The 21,058-nt window shown below is 41.2% G+C and overlaps 1 protein-coding gene across 2 annotated transcripts; it reads left to right on the forward strand.

Annotated features, from left to right (window-relative positions):
* The first annotated feature begins 359 nt into the window (after positions 1–359).
* On the forward strand, positions 360–20,958 carry LOC135526533 (cullin-4B-like). 2 transcript variants are annotated; one of them, XM_064955000.1, is made up of 21 exons: positions 360–404; positions 828–1,250; positions 1,891–2,006; positions 2,669–2,772; positions 3,067–3,136; positions 3,228–3,301; positions 3,418–3,580; positions 7,475–7,564; positions 8,050–8,132; positions 8,347–8,414; positions 8,642–8,760; positions 8,932–9,124; positions 9,373–9,477; positions 9,824–9,934; positions 14,933–15,018; positions 15,226–15,324; positions 15,522–15,635; positions 15,716–15,821; positions 16,021–16,193; positions 18,255–18,407; positions 19,932–20,958. In XM_064955000.1, exons 1-21 carry the CDS (start codon positions 386–388, stop codon positions 20,025–20,027), a joined length of 2,565 nt encoding a protein of 854 aa, XP_064811072.1. In that variant the 5' UTR covers positions 360–385; the 3' UTR covers positions 20,028–20,958. The 2 variants fall into 2 exon arrangements, with proteins under 2 accessions (XP_064811072.1, XP_064811071.1); XM_064954999.1 differs by lacking the exon at positions 360–404 and having other exon boundaries at positions 423–1,250.
* The last annotated feature ends 100 nt before the right edge of the window (positions 20,959–21,058 follow it).

Consider the following 21,058-nt stretch of genomic DNA (forward strand, 5'->3'; position numbering starts at 1 on the left):
AACAAGGCTAGGAACTCACTGTTCCTAGGCCGTCATTGAAAATAAGAATTTGCTCATCACTGACTTGCCTAATAAAATGGAAATACATTTGCGCCATCTTGCGGTACATGACAGTTGTACAGCTTGCTTTTAGTAGCATAGCCACTTTTGCAGGTCGTCATTAGTTACTACAGACACAAAGTCCTAAACCCCGCCCATTTCTACAATTTATCTTCTGAAATGTATTATTTTAAACCTAACCATAACCCCACTGCTAACCTTATGCCTAACTCTAACCTTAAATTAAGATTAAAAGAATACATTTAATTTTAATTTTATGGCTGTGTTAACTAGTGGAAACCACTTTTGCAGCAGTAACATGTGGGGAAAGCACTTCCGGTAGGTCATGGAATCGCTTGGAGAAGGTACGTTTTGATATTGAACTTCCCAGGTGCTATGGCAATTTAACACTTGATACATTACATATTTCGGCTAGAAATAAGTCTCTATTGGATGCCGACAAAACTAACTACCGCTCCACAACATGGATATTAAAGAGAGGCCAAGCAATAGGAAGCAGTAATCAACCATCTTTCTTCTGCCAGCAGAAATAACAAGAACAGTGAGAGGGTCCAAGTCATTGAGCTGGTCCAAATGGGGCTATAGTTTGCAATGTATTGTCTGTTTCTTAGCTAGATACTTGTAAAAGACCGGACGACTCGGTTGGAATATAGCAAGATAAACCTTGGAATCGCGACTTGTTAACCCACGGCACATCTGGAGGTTTATGATTAGTAGACTGGCTATAGCTATTAGAATTTGTATTCATTTTTTCATGTTTCCAATAGGTTTACCTTCCCCTAATCCCCCACCGCCAACCCAAGAGGCTAGACCAGCAGCTTCAGATGTAAATAACGACAGCAGTATCACGTCTTCGAAGAAGAGGAAAATAAACAGTTCTGAGAGGGAAGACATTGATTCAATCTCTTCATCTCCTAAAACCACAAATTATTCATCTTCCTCCTGCACCTCCACTTCGCAACACATTCAGAAGAAGTTGAGGTTCGAAGATTCAGTAGATTTCATTGGACTGGATGTGAAAATGGCCGAGGAGTCGTCTGCATCGTGTTCTTCTAACAAGATGAAAACAGTTTTTTTGGCTGGGGGTGTTGGGCACCATGCAAACGGGCTGACGAAAACGGCAGGCTCCACTACGTTCTCCAACAGCAAACCTGGCGCTGCAAAGAAACTAGTCATCAAGAACTTCAAAGGTAGTGTGATATTCAAAACATTCTAGTGATGGATGGATGCAATGCATTGCTTGCTGTAATCCCATTTGTCCCTTTATAGTGAACGTTTCTTTTAAAATTGTGTTAATTACTTGGCCTTGCCTAAAATATGTGCTTTAGTCTGGCTAATCTATGCAATTTTACAGTTGAATATGTGTCATTGTAAAATAGGTGGTTCGAGCCCTGAATGCTGACAGCCATGGTATATCAAACCGTATACCACGGATATGACAAAATATTTATTTTTACTGCTCTAATTACACCGGTAACCACTTTCTAATCGCAATAAGGCACCTCGGGGGTTTGTGGTATATGGCCAATATACCACGGCTAAGCGCTGTATCCAGGCACGCCGCGTTGCGCGTAAGAACAGCACTTAGCCAGTGGCCATATGCCACACCCCCTCTGGCATTATTGCTTAGTTATAAAATGCACAATGATAAACTACTATTTAAATGCCTGACATGATGCAGCTCATTTGTCTGAATATTTTTTTTTTAGATGTTAGACTGATTGTGTAAAAAAAAACAAAAAAAAAAAACAGTGGTACAGATAAAAGAATGACACATCAGAGAATTACTGTTCTCAAACTGCTTCCCTGTCTCTTTCATTTTCTTCACAGAAAAGCCCAAACTGCCAGAGAACTACACACACGAGACCTGGCAAAAGCTAAAGGAGGCGGTCGAGGCCATTCAGAACAGCATTTCAATCAAGTACAATCTTGAGGAGCTCTACCAGGTACCTCAAAATGCTGCACCTGCCTCATGTCCCTTCAGAACAGCCCTGGGTCATGTTCGCATAATATTTTATTTTTCACATGCTTTGTAGACTAACAGTGCAATGCTTACTTACGGGTTGTTTTTCAACAATGCAGAGTTAAAGATAATAAATAGAAATAGTGACACAGAATAAATACACAGTGACTAACAAATAACAATGACGAGTAAAAATAACATGGCATTTGGCACCAAACCTGGACTTGTCCAATAAGAAGTGCTTCTTTTCATTGACCAATGCAAAATGTTTTATGCTCCCTGCCCTAATGAACACTACTCTGTGGTTGTGGTTATTATGATGATTGGCCACAGATGGGAAGCCCTCCTCCCCTGTGACCTTGACTTCTTATTCAAACCTATGATTTTGCAGTCAGTAAGCTAAACACAGTCTTAACAAACAAGCTATTTTGTTCTTCATGTCTCCAGGCCAGTATCTTGCGAAAGAACTTGACAATCATTTGTGTGATATGTCTGCACTGTTTAATAGCTGTGTTGAGTTATGGGATGTTTAGATTACTTGGTGGCGATGTCTTCTGTAGGATATTACATGCATAGATAATCAGTGTTTTAGCCCTGAAATGTAATAAACTCTTTAAGCACTCTCCTTTCTGTTTGTTGTTTTAGGCTGTGGAGAACCTCTGCTCCCATAAGATATCAGCCAAGCTCTACAAACAACTACAGGTTGTGTGTGAAGACCACATCAAGGCACAAATCGATCAATTCAGAGAATATCTTTTTTCTGTGTGTGTAAATAGATGGTACTAGAAAGATGGTTCAATATATGTTTAGACACTGCTCAATCCTTGATCACTCAATGTAGGCTTTCATAAGTGTAATGATTTTGTTCAAGTATTTAGTAGGGGAATAGCTTTTGTCATTTGAACTACAGAAACTGAAATCATGTTCTTATAAAGGTTGATATTGAATGCATGTCCTTTTAATCATGTGTACTGAAAGGACACTGCTGCTGCTTTGTGTTGTTATGCATATGAAACCGGCTACATCCTTGACTCAGTGCTCACGGATGCACTGGACAGTACACTCTTCCTGAAGAAAATAGACAAGTGTTGGCAAGATCACTGCAGACAAATGGTATGTCTAGGACTCTGTCCTTGATAGGATGTCATTTGATTCAATCTCATTCAAATCATTTCCTATAAAGAATTTCTTTCCTCTTTCACAGATCATGATTAGAAGTATATTTTTGTTCTTGGACCGCACCTATGTTTTACAAAATTCAATGCTCCCGTCAGTCTGGTGAGTTTCTCTCCCTCAAATCAAAATTCTGTAGAAATTGAACATTGTTTTCTAACGGTGTTCTGTCAATAGTAATTGGCTTTGGTTCATATTAATATCACCCCTCTTTCCTTCAGGGACATGGGCCTGGAGTTGTTTAGGTTTTACATTATCAGCGACATGAAGGTCCAGAGCAAGACCATCGACGGAATCCTGCTGCTCATCGAGAGGGAGCGCAGCGGCGAGACCGTCGACCGTAGCCTGCTGCGGAGTCTATTGAGCATGCTTTCTGACCTGCAGGTATGGCTAAGCCCCTTCACACAGGGCATGGGAAAACCTACTCAGTGGATTTCTTGTCCTATTCGCCCGGTTAATCAACCCTTAGCCCCTACCCCAGTGGTTCCCAAACAAGGGGTCGTGACCCCATGTGGGGTCATCTGATGAAAATAGGGTACAGGAGAATTTCCAAAATCCTGAAGGAAAAAAATATATACCAAAAATTTAAACGCAACAATTTCAACAATTTTATTTACAGTTCATATAAGAAAATCATTCAATTGAAATACATAAGTTAGGCCCTAATCAATGGATTTTACATGACTGGGCAGGGGCGCAGCCATGGGTGGGCCTGGTAGGGTAGAGGCCCACCCACTTGGGAGCCAGGATTAGTTTTTCCACACACAAACACTTTATTACAGACAGAAATACTCCTCAGTTTCATCAGCTGTCTGCGTGGCTGGTCTCACACGATCCCGCAGGTGAAGAAGCCGTACATGGAGGTCTAGGGCTGGTATGGCTACACGTGGTCTGGGGTCGTGAGGCCGGTTGGACATACTGCCGAATTCTCTAAAACGATGTTGGAGACAGCTTGTGGAAAATAAATTAACATTAAATTGTCTGGCAACAGCTCTGGTGGACATTCCTGCAGTCAGCATGCCAATTGCACACTCCCTCAACTCGAGACTTCTTTGGCATTGTGTTGTGTGACCTGCACATTTGAGTGGCCTTTTATTGTCCCCCGCACAAGGTGCACCTGTGTAATGACCATGCTGATGTAAACAAATATTTTAGAGAAGTAAGCCTTTTGTGTTTATGGAACATTTTGGGTATCTTTTATTTCAGCTCATGAAACACTTGAATCATTCCCATGGTGAAAGGCTATGACCGCGACGCACACTATTGCAGAGACCTTTATGTTTTCGGCGGCAATTGATATGGTGATAAAAATGTGTGGGGAGGCACAGAAACTCTTATCATTACCTATGTCGGATAACTGGTAAACAAAGAATTTATGCTATTGCTAGCAATCAAGAGGAAAGTCTGACTGACTCAAACTCCCCAGCTTATGCTTTCCAAATGGGTGTGAGGGCCAAGATGCCCATGCGTTGACTTGTCGGGGATGCTATTCATGAGGACCTATTGTTCTGTCCCACGATTCGTGAGCATGAAACAGCATAGCGGATGTTGGGATCGAATGGTGGGCTTTTGCACAGATGGGGCTCCATCTACAGTATGGCGGGCAGGCCTCTGCACTCTCGTTATGAATGTGTTTTCCTCTGCCGTATGGACACATTGTATGACACACTGAAAAAAAACTGGCGGCAAAAGAGCTGAGCACAGAACTCTGAGATACTGTATATGGCAGCAGGTAACTTTGATTGTAAACTACATCAAACCACATCCACTGTAGGCACACGTGTTCACAAAACTGTGGATATATGGGATCAGAGCATGACAATGTTCTATTTCACACTGAGGTTTGGTGGTTATAGAGGGGGAGTATTGGAATTTTTTTCTCGTTGGAAGAGCAGTTTGGTACCTACTTTCCAATCCATTTGACTGTGGTCCTGGCTCAGTTGACATGCCGGTAAGTGAAATCGAACAGTTGATCGAGCTGTCATGTGCTTGAATGCAGCAGACAACGCATTCACGGGTCACTACAGAGGGGTTTTGGTTCCTGACTCAAAGGGAATGCCCTGCCGTCTCCCTTTGAGAATTAATGTCGCGTTCATAACAACTCGGAAATCTCTGACTTCTGTGCGTTCAAGATAACTGGGAACTCGGAAAGAAACGAGCTCAGACTGGGAAAAATCATTTTGAATGGTTATCCAACTCAGAATTCCTTGTCGGGAACTCGGGCCTCTTTTTATAGACTTTCTGACCTTGAAGAGCACTAACGTCATGATTTGACCTCGTATTTTTCAGTTCCCAGTTGTTTTGAAAGCACCGTAAAACTCATGGTAGGCTACCTTTCACCAGCTCATATCTGTATGAAGCTGGATTCGGTGCTCTCAACTGCATTAAAAAAAAACAAATATCGACCCAGGTTGGATGTGACAGCAGAGATGAGGGGCGCCCTGTCGACCACGCCCCCTGACTGAAAACTTCCGATGCGACATGCTCGGCACTGACACAAATGACTAATGATTGGCTGAAAGACATGTATAGTAAGAATGTGGGAGCTGTTTTGTTCAACTTCAGTTCAGCTTTTGATGTTATTGATCATAATCTATTGTTGAAAAAAGGTTGGTGTTATGGATTTGCATCCTCTGCCTTTTATTATGGATTGAGAGTTACCTATCTAATAGAACAGAGGATTTTTGTTAATGGAAGCCTCTCATGCAATTTCATTTGAGTGTGGTGTACCGCAGGGCAGCCGGCTAGGGCTGTTATTGTTTTCTGTTTTTACAACTGACCTTCCACTGACCTGGATTAAAGCCTGTGTGTCTATGTATGCTGACAACTCAACACTATGCGCATCGGCTGCAACTGTAAAATAAATGAGACACTTAACATAGAGCTCCAGTCAGTTTTAGAATAGGTAACTGGCAATAGGCTGGTGCTAAATATCTCAAAAACTAAAAGGATAATTTTTGGGACAAATCACTCGCTCAACGCTGAACCTCGTTTAGATCTATTATTGAATAATGTGGCTATTGAGCAAGTTGAGGAGACTAACCTGCTGGGTGTAACCCTAGATAGCAAGCTTTCATGGTCAAAACATACTCAATGGTTGCTAAAATGGGAAAGGTTTGTCCATGATTGGGCATTGCTCTGCCTTCTTGACATCCGTGTCGACTAGACTGGACTACTGCCCAGCTGTGTGGTCATGTAAGGCAAAGAAAGACAGGACAATTGCAGTTGGTCCAGAACAAAGCAGAACGTATCGCACTTAGATGTACACAGACAGAACGTGTCAGTAATATGCATGTCAGTCCCTCCTGGCTCAAAGTTGAGGAGAGATTGACTGCATCACTATTGGTCTTTGTGAGAGGTATTGATGTGCTGAAGGTACCGAACTGTCTGTTCAAGCAGTTGGCACACAGTTCGGACAGGCATCGGTACAACACAAGACATGTAACCAGAGGTCTCTTCACAGTCCCAAGTTCCAGAACAGAGGCTGGGAAATGCACAGTATTAAATAGAGCCATGATTACATGGAACTCTGACAGCCCAGGTAACTCAAGCTCGCAAAATAACCAGTTTAAAAAAACAGATAAAAGAACACGTTATTGCACAAAGGGGACTGTGAAGAGACACGGCCATGCAATTCTGACTGTGATGTATTAGACCTACACAACCGGTTAAAAGTTTTCGAACACCTACTCATTCAAGGGTTTTTCTTTTCTTTTTCACTCTTTTCTACAGTGGTGAAGACATTGAAACTATGAAATAACACATGGAATCATGTAGGAACCAAAAAAGTGTTAAACAAATCAAAATATATTTGAGATTCTTTAAATAGCCACCCTTTGCCTTGATGACAACTCTTCCATTGGTTATTTCATATTCTTGATGTCTTCACTATTAGGAAACATAAAGAAAACCCATGAATGAGTAGGTGTTCTAAAACTTTTGACGGGTAGTGTCGATATTGTGTGTATGTAGTGATTTGTAGGCTGTGTGTGATGTTATAAATGTATGCAGTTCAATCCTTGACTAATAATGTTCTGTATTATGTCATGTTTCATGTGGACCCCAGGAAGAGTAGCTGATGCTTTTGCAGCAGCTAATGTGGATCCTAATAAATACTGAATCTCCGACACTGCTGTGTCTAAGACATCATGGGGTGTTTGTCAGCTGTGTTATTAGCGATCAACAACACCCGCGTTGGAATTTGAGTTGATGTACTATCACCTCCCCCACTTAAGAAATGGCTTTAATGACACCCAATGTTCTCCCTCCTCCTGACAGATTTATCAGGACTCCTTTGAGCAGCGTTTTTTGGAGGAGACTAATCGTTTGTATGCCGCTGAGGGACAGAGGCTGATGCAGGAGAGAGAGGTGATTTATCCCCCTGGGCAGTGCAACACCACTGACTGTCTACTCCAGACCTCAGAGCCCTATGTCATCATAAATTAGAATATTCTGAGTCTGACTGGAGGCCACATTTTGATAGCCTGGTTCCAGATCTGTTTGTGCTGTATAGCCAAACATGACATTGTACTGCCAAAACTTGACAATGATCATAGAAATTGGCAAGGTCTGTTCTTGCTCTTTTGCCAACTCCAATGATTGTCATGTTTGACAGTAAAATGTATTGTTTGGCTATACAGCACAAACCGATCTGGGACATGGCTAGCATTTAGAGTCTTGAGTCACCTTACAGTTACTTCTGGTAAAGAAAATATGTGATATGTGGAGTTGTTTTACATGGCACTAGATGTTTGTCTGACCCTGTAAGGATAGGTTGCTGTTGACTTCGTATCCCAAATGATTTAGCAGCTACTTGATGGTTTAATCTGATCACTTCTTGAATATCTCATCAGGTCCCAGATTATCTCCATCACGTCAACAAACGCTTAGAGGAGGAAGCGGACAGAGTCATCACGTATCTAGACCAGAGCACACAGTGAGTATTCTTTGTTAGAATACAAGGGGTTCGTCTTCCAAGAGTCCATCAGTATTGGTGTCATCTGTTTTCAGTTCCACATTTGACGTAATGAATTTTTGATTTGCTGCTGCCTTGGCACCGGTCTCAACGGGATCTACCTGTCTATATATAAAGGATGAAAAAAGAGAGATTTGACTCCTCATTTCCTCCCTCTCCCGCATTCCTTTTTCAGAAAACCTCTCATTGCCACTGTGGAAAAGCAACTACTTGGTGAACATCTCACTGCAACACTACAGAAAGGTATATATCAGAGACTACAGACTTACCACACTGGGGCATTTGTTTGCTTACAATGGATTACATTTTAACAGAGTAAAAAAAATATTGATGCTATTGTCATATCACTTATCACATGATGAGAACATCAAATGTAAAAATAAAAAAAAGATATGGACTGTTTTTTTTTAGTTACATGAACTAAATTGTCACTAAATACCTTAAACTAAACTACTATTTTCCATCTCCAGGCTTGAATCACCTGCTAGATGAGAACAGGATCCAGGACTTGTGTCTTCTCTATCAGCTCTTCAGTCGGGTGAGAGGGGGCGTGCTAGTCCTCCTACAACACTGGATCGAGTACATCAAGGTATGCTTGAAAATATCAGTAGTCCGAATCTGTAATTTACTCTTACTAATTCACGTTTTGAAGGTGTGGGGATACTTCCTTCCAAGTACAAAACAGCTGGAGATTTGGATCATTCATTTGTATAGTATATAACCTAAAGCAACCCTTGACACCTCTACCAACATCACACAGGCCTTTGGAAGTACGATGGTCATTAACCCTGAGAAGGACAAGACCATGGTACAGGAGCTGCTGGACTTCAAGGACAAGGTGGACCACATCATCCACGTCTGTTTCATGAAGAATGAGAAGTTTGTCAATGCCATGAAGGAAGCCTTCGAGACCTTCATCAACAAGAGGACAAACAAACCTGCTGAGCTCATTGGTTGGTATCTCATGATGATCGCTATGGGAAACATGGTAACGATAGCACTACAACGAGTGAACTGACTGAAAGAGAACTCATCTTTTCAAATTGTCTTCGTTCATAGACGTTTGTGTGCATTATCCTCCCATCAGTTTAAAGCTTCAGAATAAAGCTATTAAGCAAAAATTCTATTCCAGTTTTTTTATTTTTTTTTACAAGTAAACTACAAAAATGTAAATAAAACAACACATGGTTGTATTTTGTAGCAAAACACGTGGATTGGAAGCTGAGGGCGGGGAACAAGGAGGCCACGGACGAGGAGCTGGAGAAGATGTTGGACAAGATCATGATCATCTTCCGATTCATTTATGGTAATGTGGTCCCAACATATTCATTTATGGTCATGTGGTCCCAACATATTCATTTATGGTCATGTGGTCCCAACATATTCATTTATGGTCATGTGGTCCCAACATATTCATTTATGGTCATGTGGTCCCAACATATTCATTTATGGTCATGTGGTCCCAACATATTCATTTATGGTCATGTGGTCCCAACATATTCATTTATGGTCATGTGGTCCCAACATATTTCACCAAACCGTCATCTACTTCCAGGTTCTTTTAACTTTCCTCTTTGACAGGTCTCTTCGAAGCCTGTTGAAGTCTGTCTTTGTACTTTAACTTCATCCTCACCTTTTGAATTCTTGAATAGGAAAAGACGTTTTTGAGGCCTTCTACAAGAAAGATCTGGCCAAGAGGTTGCTGGTGGGAAAGAGTGCCTCCGTGGATGCCGAGAAGTCCATGCTGTCGAAACTGAAACATGGTCAGTGGGTTCCCATCAGACCTGGGTTCAAATAGTATACATTTTCCATCAAATGGCTGTGCTTGATTGACTGAGGCAGTGGAAAGGTGCTCAACCTACCCCACCCATCCGACACTTCAGGCAAGCTCAATCAAACGCTCAAAATAATTTTAAATATTTCAAATAGTATTTTAGAACAATTCCACACACAATCCCCCACCACTGTCTACATCAGAATCCACCACTAGGACTGGGAATGATATCACAATACTTAGGTGCCGATACGATATGTATTGCAATTCTTATGATTCTACATGTATTGCGATTTGATGTTCCAAACATATTGCTCACTATATGGGTTCTATCTTCGGCTGGCGGCACGGCGGCGGTAGTGCCAAACACACGTTAGTTTGCAATTTCAGCGTGTAAAAACTGATGCTCTGGTGTTTTCCACCCCATGCAACAGGTTCAATTTACTTGCTGCAGAGAGACATGAGAGAGTATGAGAAGATTAGTTTTGATCAGTCATATAAATATAAGTCCTGGAAACATGTTGGCTCACTATTTAAAAACTATATACAGTACCAGTCAAAGGTTTGGACACACCTACTCATTCAAGGGTTTTACTTTATTTTTTAACTATTTTCTACATTGTAGTAAAGACATCAAATCTATGAAATAACACATGGAATCATGTAGTAACCAAAAAAAGTGTTAAACGAAACAAAATATATTTTATATTTGAGATTCTTCAAATATCCACCCTTTGCCTTGATGACAGCTTTGCACACTCTTGGCATTATCTCAACCAGCTTCACCTGGAATGCTTTTCCAACAGTCTTGAAGGAGTTCCCACATATGCTGAGCACCTGTTGGCTGCTTTTCCTTCTCTCTGCGGTCCATCTCATCCCAAACCATCTCAATTGTTTTGATGTTGGGTGATTGTGGAGGCCAGGTCATCTGATGCAGCACTCCATCACTCTCCTTCTTGGTCAAATAGCCCTTACACAGTCTGGAATTGTGTTTGGTCATTGTCCTGTTGAAAATCAATTGATAGTCCCACTAAGCGCAAACCAGATGGGATGGAGTATCACTGCAGAATGCTGTGGTAGCCATTCTGGTTAAGTGTGCCTTGAATTCTAAATATATCAGACAGTGTCACCAACAAACAGCATCACACCTCCATGCTTCACAGTGGGAACCACACATGCGGAGATCATCCGTTTACCTACTCTGCATCTCACAAAGACACGGCGGTTGGAACCAAAATTCTCAAATTTGGACTATTCAGACCAAAGGACGGATTTCCACCGTTCCAAGCAAGTCTCTTCTTCTTATTGGTGTCTTTCAGTAGTGGCTTCTTTGCAGCAATTCGACCATGAAGGCCTGATTCACGCAGTCTCCTCTGAACAGTTTATGTTGAGATGTGTCTGTTACTTGAAATCTGTGAAGCATTTATTTGGGCTGCAGTTTCTGAGGCTGGTAACTCTAATGAACTTGCCCTCTGCAGGAGAGGTAACTCTAGGTCTTCCTTTCCTGTGGCGGTCCTCATGAGAGCCAGTTTCTTCACAGCACATGATGGTTTTTGCGACTGCACTGGAAGAAACTTTCAATGTTCTTGAAATTTTCCAGATTGACTGACCTTCATGTCTTCAAGTAATGATGGACTGTCGTTCTTTGCTTATTTGAGCTGTTCTTGTCATAATATGGATTTTGTCTTTTACCAAATAGGGTTATCTTTTGTATACCCCCCTACCTTGTCACAACACAACTGATTGGCTCAAACGTGTTAAGGAAAGAAATTCCACAAATGAACTTTTCACAAGGCACACCTATTAATTGAAATGCATTCCATGTGACTACCTCATGAAGCTGGTTGAGCGAATGCCAAGAGTGTGCAAAGCTGCCATGAAGGCAAAGGGTGGCTACTTTGAAGACTCTCAAATATAAAATATATTTAGATGTAACTTTTTTTTGTTGCTAACTACATGATTCTATGTGTTATTTCACAGTTTTGATGTCTTCACTATTATTCTACAATGTAGAAAATAGTACAAATAAAGAAAAACCCTTGAACAAGTAGGTGTGTTCAAACTTTTGACGTGTATGTGTGTCCGTGCACTTGGAAAGTATTCAGACCCCTTCGGTTTTACCACTTTTTGTTACTTTACCCCTACCGACATGTACAAATGACCTGGACTAACCTGTACCCCCCACAGTGACTCGGTACCGGTACACCCTGTATATAGCCTCGTTATTGTTATTTTATTGTAACAGCATTTTTTTAAATTATTTTTTTAACTTTAATTTATTCAGTAAATATTTTTTTAACTATATTTTCTTAACTGCTTTGTTGGTTAAGGGCTTGGATGTAAGCATTTTTTGGTATTCAGCGCATGTGACAAATACATTTGATTATTCTAAAATGTATTTAAATACATTTTTTGGACTAAGCGAAAACAGGTTTTTATTTTTTCCACTTATATAAACAGAAATACCTTATTTACATAAAAATTCAGACCCTTTGCTATGAGGTTTAAAATTGAGCTCCTGAGCGTCCTGTTTCCATTCATCCTTGATGTTTCTACAACTTGATTGGAGTCCACATGTGGTAAATTCAATTGATTGGACATGATTTGGAAAGGCACACACCTGTCTATATGAGGTCCCACAGTTAACAGTGCATGTCAGAGCAAAAACCAAGCCAAGAGGTTGAAGGAATTGTCCGTAGAGCTCAGAGACAGTGTCTCGGCACAGATCTGGGGAAGGGTACCAAAACATTTCTGCAGTATTGAAAGTCGCCAAGAACACAGTCTTAAATGGAAGAAGTTTGGAACCACCAAGACTCTTAGAGCTGGCCGTCCGGCCAAACTGAGCAATCGGGGGAGAAGGGCCTTGGTCAGGGAGGTGACCAAGAACCTGATGGTCACTTTGACAGAGCTCCACAGATGAACTCTGGAAATAGAAGAACCTTCCAGAAGGACACCCATCTTTGCAGCACCAATCAGGCCTTTATGGTGGAGTGGCCAGATGGAAGCCACTCTTCAGTAAAAGGCACATGACAGCCCGCTTGCTATTGGCAAAAAGGCACCGAAAGGCCTCTCAAACCATGAGAAACAAGATTCTCTGGTCTGATGAAACCAAGATTGAACACTTTGGCCTGAATGCCAAGCATTGCGTCGAGAGGAAACCAGGCACCAGTCATCACCTGGCCAGTACCATCCCTACGGTGAAGCATGGTGGTGGCAGCATCATGCTGTGGGGATGTTTTTCAGTGGCAGGGGGCTGGGAGACTAGTCAGCATTGAGGCAAAGATGAATGGAGCAAAGTACAGAGAGATCCTTGATGAAAACCTGCTCCAGAGCTCTCAGGACCTCCGACTGGGGTGAAGGTTCACCTTCCAACAGGACAATGACCCTAAGCACACAGCCAAGACAACGCAGGAGTGGCTTCGGGGCAAGTCTTTAAATGTCCTTGAGTGGCCCAGCCAGAGCCCTGACTTGAACCCAATCGAACATCTCTGGAGACCTGAAAATAGCTGTGCAATGACGCTCCCCATCCAATTTGACCTTGGGAGGATCTGCAGAGAAGAATGGGAGAAACTCCCCAAATACAGGTGTGCCAAGCTTGTAGCGGCATACCCAGTAAGACTTGAGGCTGTAATCGCTGCCAAAGGTGCTTCAACAAAGTAAAGGATCTGAATACTTACAGTTGAAGTCAGAAGTTTACATATACTAAACTTCTGACATTTAATCCCAGTAAAAATTCCCTGTCTTAGGTCAGTTAGGATCACCACTTTATTTTAAGAATGTGAAATGTCAGAATAATAGTAGAGAGAATTATTTATTTCAACTTTAATTTCTTTCATCACATTCCCAGTGGGTCAGAAGTTTACATACACTCAATTAGTGTTTGGTAGCATTGCCTTTTAAATTGTTTAACTTGGGTCAAATGTTTCGGGTGGCCTTCCACAAGCTTCCCACAATAATAAATTGGTTGAATTTTGGCCCATTCCTCCGGACAGAGCTGGTGGAACTGAGTCAGGTTTGTAGAACTCCTTGCTCGCACACACTTTTTTAGGTCTGGCCTCAAATGTTCTATAGAATTGAGGTCAGGGCTTTGTGATGGCCAATCCAATACCTGGACTTTGTCGTCCTTAAGCCATTTTGCCACAACTTTGAAAGTATACTTGGGGTCATTGTCCATTTGGAAGAATTTTGTGAAGTGTACCATTCCCTCCTGCAGCAAAGTACCCCCACAACATGACGCTTGAAATACATCCACAGGTACACCTCCAATTGACTCAAATGATGTCAATTAGCCTATCAGAAGCTTCTAAAGCCATGACATAATTTTCTGAAATTTTCCAAGCTGTTTAAAAGGTACAGTCAACTTAGTGTATGTAAACTTCTGACCCACTGGAATTGTGAATTATAAGTGAAATAATCTGTCTGTAAACAATTTTGGGAAAAATTACTTGTGTCATGCACAAAGTAGATGTTCTTACCGACTTGCCAAAACTATAGTTCATTAACAAGAAATTTGTGGGGTGGTTGAAAAATGAGTTTTAATGACTTCAACGTAAGTGTATGCAAACTTCTGACTTCAACTGTATGCAAATGTAATATCAGGTTTTTTTATTTATACATTTGCCACAATTTCAAAAACCTATTTTTGCTTTGTCATTATGGGCTAGTGTGTGTAGGTTGATGAGGGGGAAAAACAATTTGAATACATTTTAGAATAAGGCTGTAACGTAACAAAATGTGGAAAATGTCAAGGTAGGTGAAGGTGATTAATATATATCAGTATATGCTGTATATATGTGTTTATGTATTATTTTATTACAAAAATACTTTTGAGTCAAAGTATCAATATAATATTGCAGTATGTAACTATAATCAATCCCCCCATCACTAGCTACTACTATTAACTGTACAAATAGAACTTTGACCAACAACTATGAAGCATGTGACACTGAATGAAACTAGGGACTCGTAACCTTGGTCCTTTCTTTAGAATGTGGAGCGGCATTCACCAGCAAGCTGGAAGGCATGTTCAAGGACATGGAGCTTTCCAAGGACATCATGGTGCAGTTCAAACAGGTACACATGCTTTTGTCATTCTCTGTTTTAGGACAACAGTATCAAAGACGTTACGCAGTCAGCTATCCATATGTAAAAAAAATTATGTCTTTGCAACTTGTTGTTGTGGCAATATTTTTACAACTAACTTTAGAATTATTAGCTTAAATGTGTCTCATTAGACACCATTGATTGGTTGGTTTGTTTCTCCCTTTTCCTATTACATAGTGTCAAAACCTCCCTGGTAACATTGAGCTGACGGTGAACATCCTCACCATGGGATACTGGCCCACCTACGTCCCAATGGAGGTCCATCTGCTCCCAGAGGTTAGTGCAAGTATCAAACCCTTCAGTCTCTGTTATTTTATGACCTGCTATGTAATACATTTGGTTTATGTCACACCCTGTTCCCTTTTTTTATAGTGCAGTACTTTTGACCAGGGAACTATATAGGGAATAAGGTGCAATTTGGGACAAAGCCATAGTCATTGTCTATGATTATTTTAACACTCTTTTTTGGCCAGATGGTGCGGCTGCAGGAGATTTTCAAGACGTTTTACCTCGGCAAGCACAGTGGCAGAAAGCTACAGTGGCAGTCGACATTAGGCCATTGTGTTTTAAAAGCTGAATTTAAAGAGGTACAGTAGCTAGTAATTTTTATTAATCTAGTATGTTAGGCAGAAATTCATTGTGATAACATTTCCTTTTCCACAAACAGGGCAAAAAGGAGCTTCAGGTATCCCTGTTTCAGACACTAGTGCTGCTCATGTTCAATGAAGGAGAGGAATTCACCTTAGAGGAGATCAAACTTGCTACAGGAATAGGTCTGTATGATCACAATGTACTCAGTCATGACACAAATCCTAATGGATCCAATATAGCAGTCCTCTTGAGACATTTTCAGACATGTTGCTTAAACTGTATCAATTATTATCACTCATCTTTTCTATTTGATTGAAACAAGCTTTTGCCCAGTCTTTTTGGTTTGAGTTTGCGTTGACCTAAAGTGAGATGTGTGTGCAGAGGATGGCGAGCTGCGGCGGACCCTGCAGTCGTTGGCGTGTGGCAAGGCGCGCGTCATCCATAAAGTCCCCAAAAGCAAAGACGTGGAGGACGGAGACAAGTTCTCGTGTAACGATGACTTCAAACACAAACTCTTCAGGATCAAGATCAATCAGATCCAGATGAAAGAAACGGTATATTCTCTTTCTTTCTCAGCAGGGCTGTAGTCATTAGGAGGAAATATTTGTCATGTTTTTATTGGACAGGTTTGTTTTAGTGCATAATGAATATGTCGCAATGCTATTTAGATGGGAATATGAGTCTCAGTCCAGTCTAGTTCTCGCACTAACGTTTCTGAACTATGCATTGCCCCTTAGAGGCGGGTGTTCAAGTCTGCTACTCTCCACTATGTTGTAATGATAATAATATGCCATTTAGCAGACTTTTTTTTCCTAAGCCACTTAGTCATGTACGGTTGAAGTCAGAAGTATGCATACACCTGAGCAAAATACATTTAATCCCAGTAAAAATGCCCTGTCTTAGGTCAGTTAAGAACACCACTTTATTTTAAGAATGTGAAATGCCAGAATAGAGAGAATTATTTTTTTTAGATTTTATTTATTTCATCACATTCCCAGTGGGTCAAAGGTTTACATACACTCAATTAGTATTTGACAGCATTGCCTTTAAATTGTTTAACTTGGGTCAAACGTTCAAAGTAGCCTTCCACAAGCTTCACACAATAAGTTGGGTGAATTTTGGCCTATTCCTCCTGACAGAGCTGGTGGAACTGAGTCAGGTTTGTAGGCCTCCTTTCTCACACATGCTTTTTCAGTTCTGCACACACATTTTCTATAGGATTGAGGTTAGGGCTTTGTGATGGCCACTCCAATACCTTGACTTTGTTGTCCTTAAGCCATTTTGCCACAACTTTGGAAGTATGCTTGGGGTCGTTGTCCATTTGGAAGACCCATTTGTGACCAAGCTTTAACTTCCTGACTGATGTCTTGAAATGTTGCTTCAATAGTATCCACATAATTTTCCATCATGATGATATCATCTATTTTGTGAAGTGCACCAGTCCCTCCTGCAGTAAAGCATCCCCACACCATGATGCTGCCACCCCGTGCTTCACAGTTGGGATGGTTTTCTTTGGCTTGCAAGCCTCCCCCTTTTTCCCTCCAAACATAACGATGGTCATTATGGCCAAACAGTTCTATTTTTGTTTCATCAGACCAGAGGACATTTCTCCAAAAAGTACAACCTTAGTCCCCATGTGCTGTTGCAAACCGTAGTCTGGCTTTTTTATGGCGGTTTTGGAGCTTCTCTGTTGTTGAGTGGCCTTTCAGGTTATGTCAATATAGGACTCGTTTTACTGTGGATATAGATACTTTTGTACCTGTTTCCTCCAGCATCTTCACAAGGTCCTTTGCTGCTGTTCTGGGATTGATTTGCACTTTCTGCACCAAGGTATATTAATCTCTAGGAGACAGAACCCGTCTCCTTCCTGAGCGGAATGGCGGCTGCGTGGTCTCATGGTGTTTATACTTGCATACTATTGTTTGTATAGATGAACGTGGTACCTTCAGGCATTTGGTAATTGCGCCCAAGGAGGAACCAGACTTGTGGAGGTCTACAATTTTGTTTGAGGTCTTGGTTGATTTTCTTTTGATTTTCCCACGATGTCAAGCAAAAAGGCACTGAGTTTGAAGGTAGGCCTTGAAATACATCCACAGGTACTCCTCCAATTGACTCAAATGATGTCAATTAGCCTATCAGAAGCTTCTAAAGCCATGACATCATTTTCTGGAATTTTCCAAGCTGTTTAAAGGCACAGTCAACTTAGTGTATGTAAACTTCTGACCCACTGGAATTGTGATACAGTGAATTATAAGAGAAACAATCTGTCTGTAAACAATTGTTGGAAAAATGACAAGCAGATATCCTAACCGACTTGCCAAAACTATAGTTTGTTAACAAGAAGTTTTTGGAGTCGTTGAAAAATTTGTTTTAATGACTCCAACTTAAACTTAATTATGTAAACTTTCGACTTCAACTGTATACATTTTACTTTTAGGTAGTCCCGGGAATTGAACCCACTAACCTGGCGTTTCCAGTGCCATGCCCTACTAACTGAGCTACTTCATCAATCTCACCCATTTGATTCTATCTGTATCTGTCTATCTATAATTAAAAGGAAAATGGGTGGGGGGGGATATTAGCCACTCATTCATTTGGTGGATTGTCCTTGGTAGGTGGAGGAGCAAGCCAGCACCACGGAACGAGTCTACCAGGACCGGCAGTATCAGATCGATGCCGCCATCGTCAGGATCATGAAGATGAGGAAGACTCTGAGCCATAACCTCTTGGTGTCGGAAGTTTACAACCAACTCAAGTTCCCTGTCAAGGTGAGTGAACGAAGAACAAACGTGTGAAACACATGACCCTGTGTGCAAGAAGACTACTCACTCAGGGGGGAAGTTTTCCGAAAGGATTGTAGGGAACGTGGTACTTTATTTACACAGACTGACCTTCCAACATACATTTTGCAATTGTTTCTCCGGTCCCTGTTCATAACCTGGTCTCAGAGCATTTTGTATTATTCTGTATGCAAATCTAACAATCCATTTAGTATTATATGTTACGTTTTGTATGGTATTTATTATTTGTGGATGTCCATCACCCATTTCGTATGATATGTTACGAATTACAATTCAAATTATATGTTAAGAATTTGCGAAACGTACAATGTGTTACGAATTTGCAAAATGTAACGAATTTGCAAATCGTATGATATTTTTGAAATATATTAGTGGCTACGGTTAGCTCGCTCACTAATGTTAGCTGGGTTAGGGATAAGTTTAGGAGTTAGCATTTCTACCTTTATTTAACTAGGCAAGTCAGTAAAAAACAAATTCTTATTTTCAATGACGGCCTAGGAACAGTGGGTTAACTACCTTGTTCAGGGGCAGAACGACAGATTTTTACCTTGTCAGCTCGGGAATTCGATCTTGCAACCTTTCGGTTACTAGTCCAACGCTCTAACCACTAGGGGAAGGGTTAGTTAAAACAGAAACCCAGTTTAAAACCACAAACAGCAAGCAATGCAGATGTAGAAGCACGGTGGCTAGGAAAGACTTCCTAGAAAGGCAGGAACCTAGGAAGACACCTAGAGAGGAACCAGGCTCTGAGGGGTGGCCAGTCCTCTTCTGGCTGTGTCGGGTGAAGATAGAATATGGCCATGAAGGCCAGATTGTTCTTCAAGCTGTTCATAGATGACCAGCAGGGTCATTCAGAGGTCGAGACAGCAGGTGTGGTAGAGGGAGAGAGAATCAAAAACAGCAGGTCCAGGACAGGGTAGCACATCTGGTGAACAGGTCAGGGTTCCATAGCCGCAGGCAGAACAGTTGAAACTGGAGTAGCAGCACGACCAGGTGGACTGGGGACAGCCAGGAGTCATCGGGACAGGTAGTCCTGAGGCATGGTCCTGGGGCTCAGATCCTCAGAGAGGAGAGGGAGGGAATTAGAGGGAGCATACTTAAATTCATGCAGGACACCACATAAGACAGGAGAATTACAACAGATATAACAGACTGACCCTAGCCCCCTGTGGACACTGTGGCCCTGTCCAATGATGTCCCCGGAGACCCTTCCACCCCAACCAACCTCCTTTTGTTTTTGCCTTAAGTAACCATCTGTCTTGTTACCAAACAAAACATATCATACCAAATGGAGTGTCTCGGCTATATGTACAGATTAATATGAAATGCTCTGAAACCAGTTTGCTGTGTGACTTGGTGGCTGAGAGAAAGTGCCTTGTTCGCTACGAGGCTTTAGGATAACTCATGTATGATCCAAGCACATTTCCAAGCACTTCAGAGTGGACTGTAATTTTGAGATTTTCTGTTTGCTGACACTCACTTTCTCAACAGCCTGCTGACCTAAAGAAGAGAATAGAGTCTCTCATTGACAGAGATTACATGGAGCGCGACAAGGAGAACCCCAACCAATACAACTATGTGGCTTAAAGCAAGTTAGACAGAGCGAGGGATGAAGAGAGGGAGATGGAGAGCAGGTGGTCCAGTCAGGCTGAAGGCTTCCCTGAGCACTCTGTCTCATGGATGCTCTTCCTCTTGCTCTTCTGCACACATGGATGTCAGCGTTATCCTCTTTAACCCAGCAACCGACAACTGAATGGATACTGCTCAGCGGGATTTTATCAGGGGCCTGTTTTCCTGTGGACTGCATGCCCATTAAACAAGAATATCGTCCATTCATTTCTCAGTGCCGCTCGGTGAGAATTGGACTAGCTACCTTGGACAAAAAAAGACAAACCAATGTTGTTCAGTTTGTTCTTTTTTTACGGAGAGGGGAAAAAAAGTATTTATTTTCAAACTTAGATCTCTGTCCATTGTCATTTGTTTATGGCATTCTGTCCCTTGTTTTTTAAGTCACTACTTTATTTGATTTTAATTCACTCTGTACTGTCCCATGCAAATGTTCAAACACCTAACATGGCTCTTAATACTACACTTGGAAGAAAAGAGAAAAACAAAAGTAAAGCTTGTCTCATCAATCAATGTTGTATGTGAGACCCATGGATAAACATTCACAGTAGGATATTATTTTTCTGTGGTTGATTTCAGTGTCAAATGTGCGCACCTGCAGCCAAGTCAAACAATTCTCAGTATCTATTAGTCGCAACCTACTCCTGTTTATTAACAGCAACAACAGCAATCAATGGGACGATTGTTAAGTAGCAATATGAGGAATTGACAATATGTGCCAAAAATAGAGCACTTCTTTTGTTATATGATTTGTAAATGCTGCTAAACAAACACTTTAACTTGTACATGTTATATGCATTTAGTTTTCCATTTTACTTTAGCCCTGACTGTTTCAATGTTTTCTTTTTTTATAGACAAGACTTTACAAATGTATTAAAATTTTAGTTGCGAACTTCGACAGAGATTATGTACTATTAAAAGCACAGCCACATCAGCCCCCGTTTCCCTTCATGTTCCCAAGTATGATATCTCTTATGTTCCAAGCATTATAT

The sequence above is a fragment of the Oncorhynchus masou genome, chromosome 32 (assembly GCF_036934945.1).
Source record: "Oncorhynchus masou masou isolate Uvic2021 chromosome 32, UVic_Omas_1.1, whole genome shotgun sequence".
NCBI classification, from domain to species: domain Eukaryota; kingdom Metazoa; phylum Chordata; class Actinopteri; order Salmoniformes; family Salmonidae; genus Oncorhynchus; species Oncorhynchus masou.